Source organism: Cynara cardunculus, unplaced genomic scaffold (genome assembly GCF_001531365.2).
Source record: "Cynara cardunculus var. scolymus isolate 2C unplaced genomic scaffold, CcrdV1 Un_Scaffold_4407, whole genome shotgun sequence".
Lineage (NCBI taxonomy): Eukaryota > Viridiplantae > Streptophyta > Magnoliopsida > Asterales > Asteraceae > Cynara > Cynara cardunculus.
Genome location: NW_020201882.1, coordinates 3,414 through 11,293, shown reverse-complemented (window position 1 = coordinate 11,293; position 7,880 = coordinate 3,414). Strand labels below are relative to the sequence as shown.

Genomic DNA, 7,880 nt, shown 5'->3' with positions numbered 1-7,880 from the left:
AATACATGCCATCTTAATTTATGTATGTGAGTATGGGAATTGTGTTGGAGTGTTTCACTTAGTGGCGGTTATGCACTTGCTATAAATAGCAAGTGCATAAGAGTAGTAAGGACTTTTGAGAAATTTTCTTTAGAAATCATATTTGAGAGTGAAGACTGAGAAGGAAAAACCGCAGGCTTAATCCGTCCAACATTCAAAGGTGAGTGTATTATGTTTTGGATATTAATCAACTTGTTTGTATATAATTCAATTACAAATCTGGAACTGGTTTATTATGAATCACATTTTATATGTTGTCCGGATTCTAATTAAACTGGTCAAGGGGTGACCGAATTTCCCCTAAACCGCTCATGTGTTATCCTGTGGATGACCTAAACCGCCTAAGTGTTATCCGGTTTAAAAGCTAAACTGCTCATGTGTCATCCTGTGTAAGCCCTAAACCGCCCAAGTGTTAACCGGTTTGGAGCTAAACCGCTCAGGCCATGTCCGATTTACCCTCTTTTTACTCTAAGTAATTGTCCGGATTTCATATCCGGACAAGGATGACCGGACTTCAAATCCGGCTAAAATTTGCTTGAACTTTATTACCAAGATTGGTTTGAAGATATAATGGCGGTGTAACCGCGAGAGAGATGAAATGGCGGTGTAACCGCAAGAGAGATGAAATGACGGTGTAACCGCGAGAGAGATGTAATAGCGGTGTAACCGTGAGAGAGATGTAATGGCGGTGTAACCGTGAGAGAAAAAGATTCTATAACAATTATAGATAAAATATTTATATCTGTACAGGTTTGATCCTAAATTATTAGTTTGGAATGTAAGTTATTTGTATGTGTTATGTACACTCACTAGACCTTTTAGGTCTAATGCTCAGTTGTTGGATTAACCTGTTTTGTAGGTCATCATACACATCAAGATAAAGGAAAAGGGAAAGTTTGAACGATGATATTTAGATACACATAAATGTGTTAAAGAAAGTTTTTGTTGGCTCGTGTTTTGTAAACAATATTATACTTTGCTTTATGAATATGATTATATGAATTATCTATATGTGGAAATTGTGGGTTGTTACAATGTGTATGTGGATTATCTATACTTAGAAATTGGGGGTCGTTACAGTTTGTATTCATCTCCCCCTTTTACAAACTATTATACACATCTTGTAGACCCTAACGGGACCAACAGGACCTCTGGTTGGTCATTGATTCACTTAAATACAGAGGCTCTGGTTAGTAGAACCAGAAGCTCTGGTTGGTAAGTTAGAGAGGGGCTCTGGTCTGTAGAACAAGAGGGGCTCTAGTCTGTAGAACAAGAGGGGCTCTGGTCTGTAGAGCCAGAGGGGCTCTGGCCCGATAAGTTGAGAGTTCTGATTTGAACTATGGGTTTGAAAAGGGTACATTTGGATCATGGGATGATGTTAACTATTGATCTTATTTTGATTATATTATGAACTGCATTATTTTTTTGTAATGCAATTATTTCTATAAAAAGTTATTTTATCAAATTTTGGTGTTTAACATCCTGCATATGCAAAGAAGGGATTTAATCACTAAACCCTTCTTGTCTAACCCTCATTTCGTGTTTCAAAAATATGCAATGTAGGAATGGCGGGGTCTAAGGATATTAAGGGGAAGGGAGAAATGTGATTATTCTTCCTTATAACTTGATATCTGCTTTTGAAGATCAGGATGAGATTGCTTATTTTGAAGATGCATGTTGTTATACATGTGATAGTACAAGATTTTTTTTTTGGAATTTTTCATATGTAGATTATATATATATAAGAATCCATGTACTAGTGGGACCATTGTGGTGTAAATTGTATTTTGTTTTAATAAAATATATGTTATATACAAATGTGGTGTTTGGGGTGTCACATCACCAAGTATGAAGACGAGACTGGAGAATGAAGAGGTCAAAGCTTCCAAGTCAAAGTCAAAAATAGTCAAAATTCATGTAACTTAAATGTTCAAATTGTAGTTTGACTTTGAATTAGTCAATCTATATAAATACCTTGTCATGTTTGTAATAGAAGAGAGAGCTTATTTTTATAGATTTCAAAGTTCATATTTTTAGAGAGTTTCTAGAGAGAGAAACTTATTTTTAGAGAGTGAAACAATCAATACATATGATTTGAGATTAATTATTGTTCTTGATTGTTTAGTTTACTTGTTACTTGATCATAATGGGATTTTCAATTCAGTCAATGGAACAATTTACAAAAATCTGAATAACATGTTTTCGTTAATGAAATTCGTTTTATCATTGAAATTGGTTTTATGGACTTCACAATTCCAAAAACTGAATAAAAATTGTTTTAGTAGTGAAAATTGTTGAAATATTTCCTAACCAAAATGGAATCGATTTCATGGTTTATAACCAAGATGAACTCGGTTTTACATATGAAACTAAATATTGTTCAGTCAATGGAACACTTCAAGAACTGAATAATAATATTTCATTCGTTTTTAAATTTGTTTCATGTTTCCTAATCAAAATGAAATCAGTTTCATGGTTTATAGCAAAAATGAAATTGATTTTATTAATGAAACTAAATATGTCTCAGTCAATAAAACATTTTAAAATCTGAATACTATTATTTAATTAATGAAAGTAGTTTCATGGTTCCTAACCAAAACGAAATTAGTTTCATTTTTTAAACATTTTGAAAGCTGTATAACATGGTTTCATTAATGACATTTGTTTTACGAATGAAAACAAAACAATATACTCAAAATCTGGAAATATCAAAACTATATTATTAATAAATTAGTAACTACTTTTGATTTCGTAAGAAATAAATCTATACTATATTATAAAGCATTTGACAAAAAATTTTAAAAATCATTTTTTATGCATGAAATACTGTTTATTGATGCATATTACTTAAAATTCAAGATTACAAGTAAATTGTGCATATGTACAACTTATTAAAACTTTATGTTTGAATTCGTGTAACTAACTGTAGATAAACATAATCAAATAGAGAATAAACATCTAATTTTAAATATAAAAAATCTAAATATAATTAGAATAATAATTGAATTCTAAAATAAAAAAATGAATTAAAGAAATACATAAAAAAAGAAATTTTAAATAGTTAGTTTGATACTAATATCATTTTTTTTTTCAATTTTTTATGATTTATCTTCACATTTATATTTTATTCCAAAATAAAAACATTATCACTTTCTCAAAACCACATAAAACTGTATTATAACATTGATTGAGACAAAAAAAAAACAAAAAATTAAAATCGAAATGTATCTCGCTGTATTGTGCGAGTACCCTTATAATTATTACAAATAAATTTTATAATTAATGTAGTATTTTTACATTAATAAAAGAATATAAAATATTAATGATAATAATTATATATTAAAATAAATTGATTTATACCTTACTTAAAAACAGTTACTATATTTAATTTTTCATATTTAAAAACCATTAAAACTTTACCAAGATTAACCATTACCAAGTAAAATGACATTCATACCCTCATTCATTAAAAATAAAGAAAAAAACATAGAATTATTCTATTAGTTGATAGTGGTTTCTATAGTTTGTATAAAATAGTAAGTTTGTAATCTAACTCCCCTTTATATACACACACACATATATATATATATATAGTGTGTGTGTATTTGGTGGTCGTTTTGGTCCAAATCGTCCAAAAAAATATTCTAGATCACATACCGAACCATTCGATTTAGCTATTTTTCAAACCGACCAAACCACCAAAAATGATTCGGCTTAACTTGATTCCAGTCGTTTAAACGGTCCAATAGTTAAACACCCCACCATCCATAAAGTCCCTTTACCAAAATACCCTTCACCAACTCCAGCCGTTCTTAAAGGTAAATTCCGAAATTCTCCTTCACCAACTCCCCCTGTTTCTTATAAATAACATTTCCATTATCCTACAGGCTACATCCACCATCGTCTGCGACCATGACCCTCCTACTCCTCCCCTTTTCCTTCACTTTAATCCTGGTAGCTTATGCACTCTATCAGCGCCTCCGATTCAAGCTCCCACCGGGACCACGCCCATGGCCGATCGTCGGAAACCTCTACGACGTCAAACCTATCCGATTCCGCTGCTATGCCGAGTGGGCACAGCAATACGGCCCGATCATATCAGTCTGGTTCGGATCGATTCTAAACGTCGTCGTCTCTAACAGTGAGTTGGCAAAAGAAGTACTCAAGGAAAAAGACCAGCAATTGGCGGATCGGCACCGGAGCAGGTCGGCGGCGAAGTTCAGCCGAGATGGTCAGGATTTGATTTGGGCGGATTATGGCCCCCACTATGTGAAGGTTCGCAAAGTATGTACTCTTGAGTTGTTTTCTCCCAAGAGGCTTGAGGCCCTTCGACCCATCAGAGAAGATGAAGTATCGGCTATGGTGGAGTCCATCTTCAACGATTGCATCCATCCTGGTAAGCTCTTGCTTCTTAATTACTCCACCATTATTCACCACATAATTTAGATACAGAAAAATCAATGGAACGGAATGAGGATCAAACGTAGTTAGCAAAGGATGGAGTGGGCCATAGGTTGGAGTGCGGTGGTTGATGGTGGTGGGCCCATGGAGTCGAGGTCGGATCGAGTTTGATTCGTACTAAGGTGGGTTGGTGCCTGGTGGGTTGGGTAGGTGACCCATCCATTACTTGTTTTTCATGAAACATCCGACTTTTCTTAAAGAAACCCATAGTTTCTTGATTTTTTTAAAGAAACCAAAGGATAAATACAGATTCAAACCCACCAAACTAACTGCTTTTGATGGATTTCTAATGCCCTTAGTCATTTGGAATATATGTCTGTAATACAGATAAGAATGGCAAGAGTTTGCTGGTTAAAGGTTATCTGGGAGCAGTGGCATTCAACAACATTACTCGGCTCGCTTTCGGGAAACGATTTGTGAACTCGGAGGGTGTACTGGATGATCAAGGGAAAGAGTTTAAGGCAATTGTGGCTAACGGCCTGAAGCTTGGTGCATCTCTAGCCATGGCAGAGCATATCCCATGGATCCGATGGTTCTTCCCGCTAGAAGAAGAAGCCTTTGCAAAGCACGGAGCACGTCGTGATCGGCTCACACGAGCCATCATGGATGAGCACACCGCTGCTCGTCAAAAGACCGGTGGAACCAAGCAGCATTTTGTCGATGCCTTGCTCACCCTTCAACAACAATATGATCTGAGTGAAGACACCATTATCGGCCTTCTTTGGGTATATATCTATCATTAATCTTTCTTTTCAGAAACTAAGTCTAGAAAAGTTATCTTTTGGAAGCCCATCAAATTAACCTCCTAGTTCGAACTTATATTAAAATAGGAAGGTTCTAAGTATAGTTGATGTTCGGTTCTAACAATTATTTTGATGCACAAACAGGACATGATCACAGCAGGAATGGACACAACCGCCATCTCCGTTGAGTGGGCGATGGCCGAGCTTATCAAGAACCCGAGGGTGCAACAAAAAGCTCAAGAGGAGTTGGATCGTGTGATCGGATACGAACGTGTGCTCACCGAACCAGATTTCTCCAGCCTCCCATACCTTCAATGCGTAGCAAAAGAAGCATTGCGGTTGCACCCTCCGACCCCACTCATGCTCCCTCACAAAGCCAATTCCAATGTCAAGATTGGTGGCTACGACATCCCTAAGGGCTCGAATGTGCATGTAAATGTTTGGGCTGTGGCTCGAGACCCTGCAACATGGAAAAATCCATTGGAGTTTCGGCCCGAACGGTTTCTAGAAGAAGATGTGGACATGAAAGGACATGATTACCGACTACTGCCATTTGGTGCCGGAAGGAGAGTGTGCCCGGGTGCACAATTAGGGATCAATTTGGTGACGTCGATGTTGGGTCACCTTGTGCACCACTTTTCCTGGGCTCCGGCTGATGGTTTGAGCCCGGAAGAAATCGACATGTCGGAAAACCCGGGGCTGGTGACGTACATGCGAACTCCGCTACAAGCCATCCCCACACCCCGGTTACCTGCCATGTTGTACAAACGTGTGGCCGTGGATATGTAAACGAATTTGCTTTGAAATTTTTTGGGCTTTGGTTAGGCTTGATATATTTTCGATTTACTCTGCTTTATCTGCAGAGTTTGTGTATTTGTCTAGAGATGGAGTGCCCGAAACACGAAGTTTTACGTATTTCTCTAGCTTTTTACTCCTAAAAACACAAACGATCAAATAAAATTGTTGTAGACCGACATAAGTCATATGATGTAACTCAGAAACATTCACAATTCTGATTAAAAAATGTATTTTTTAAGTTTATTTAATGGACTCAATTGCATATTTTCAAATTTATTAGAATATCGCTTTTGTATTTTTTTACAAAGAACTTCAAAAAAAGTTGCGTAAAAACTTGGAGTTTAATTTCTTTACATAGGACCAGTTTGGGCCTGATCCGGGAAAGATTTTTGCCTGAAAAGGAGGTGATCCAGCCGCACCTTCCAGTACGACTGGACAATTAGACATCCAACCCGTAATCGCAACGACCCAATTGCAATAGCGGAGCTCTAACAACTGAGCTATATCCCCCCGAGCCAAGAGCATGAGCCCTATCAATTAGAGATTTTTTTCTTTCAACCATATTTTGATTGAAGGGATATAGTGCATCAAACTGTTCGCAAGGGCCAACTTGATCCTCTGGGTGCCTAGGTATCCACCGTAAGCCTTTCCTCGTTTGAACCTCACCCTTAATTTTCGTAACCGGGCCTTCATATTTGGGTAGAGACCGGGACGGAAACTGGTTACGCCAGGACCGGTTACGGAATCACTATCTTGGAATCGGGACCCATTTGGATCCGATTCGACCCGGAAACGATTTTTGATCACCTCTACTGGCATTTACCATTGGAGAATTTTGGCTAAAATGAAAAGATATTGTGAAGTGGGCTGTCCAACTTGCCCAAACAGTTAGCCGACCAAAAACCATCTAGAACCCAAAAACATAGTCGCTTGAATGTGAAACCAATTTTTGCCTACAATGGTTGTACATGCAGCCCACCCCAAGTGCATGGGCTGGTCCACTAACCCGCAGTCTAGTAACTTTAACTCGATCGGATATCAGTCTAGGGACGAATCTACTTTGGTGGTTACGGTGGTACGTGTCACCATATTATTCGTCCGTCAAAGGGCAAAAAATTTGAGGTTCAAAAAAGGTGCAACCGTATTAATCTGTTGTGTGCCACTATATGTATTTTGAAACTAAAATGATAACAAAATTTATTATGTAGAGTTGGTATGCAAAGCTTTTATCTCAACCCTGACCCAAGTTCGAATCGTGTTAGTGTCATTTTCTTTGTTAAATGGTGCCATCGATTGAAAAAATTCCGTATATTTGTTTCTTATAGTCAAACTGTGTCACATGTTGAAAATTTTTCTTATAGTTTTTCTTATAGTCAAAAGGCGCCACCGTTTGAATATTTTTGGATGTGTCCCTGGTATAGGGCCGGTCTCTAGCTTCTTAATCTTGATGCTTAGAACTTGATATGTTTGCAGTGTGGGGTGTGGTTTAGAATTAAAGTGTAAACAGCAGACGCAACTTAGATGTGGTTTAATTTTTTTTAAACTGCATACGTTTCAAATGGTAAAAAAAACTATATAGTAAAATATGGCATGGTGAGATACGATACGGTTTGTGTCTAATATTTGTCAATTCAATAATTTACAAAATCATAGCATCAAAATAAGTTTGGTGAAGTGTTTTCAAAATCCATACAATAAAAAGTTTCAATATGCTGAAAATACTTAATTAAAAAATAGTGTAAATCAAAACTAAAAAGTTTCATAATCTATCCATTATAGTATTGTGTGACCCTTTTATTTGAATTAAGATGACATGACACCAATTACGAGGTTTCAGTG

At 36.5% G+C, this 7,880-nt stretch overlaps 1 protein-coding gene across 1 annotated transcript; it reads left to right on the top strand.

Annotated features, from left to right (window-relative positions):
• Positions 1 to 3,949: 3,949 nt before the first annotated feature.
• LOC112504027 (cytochrome P450 98A2-like) lies at positions 3,950 to 6,203 on the top strand. The gene is made up of 3 exons (XM_025107993.1): positions 3,950 to 4,435; positions 4,828 to 5,225; positions 5,388 to 6,203. Exons 1-3 carry the CDS (start codon positions 3,952 to 3,954, stop codon positions 6,030 to 6,032), a joined length of 1,527 nt encoding a protein of 508 aa, XP_024963761.1. The 5' UTR covers positions 3,950 to 3,951; the 3' UTR covers positions 6,033 to 6,203.
• The last annotated feature ends 1,677 nt before the right edge of the window (positions 6,204 to 7,880 follow it).

What these genes read in the sequence shown, in the direction of transcription:
- LOC112504027 (XM_025107993.1), top strand. Translation starts at nt 3,952, where the DNA reads ATGACCCTCCTACTCCTCCCCTTTTCCTTCACTTTAATCCTGGTAGCT. An exon ending in CAACGATTGCATCCATCCTG is followed by an intron (nt 4,436 to 4,827) that starts GTAAGCTCTTGC and finishes TCTGTAATACAG; the next exon opens with ATAAGAATGGCAAGAGTTTG. An exon ending in CCATTATCGGCCTTCTTTGG is followed by an intron (nt 5,226 to 5,387) that starts GTATATATCTAT and finishes ATGCACAAACAG; the next exon opens with GACATGATCACAGCAGGAAT.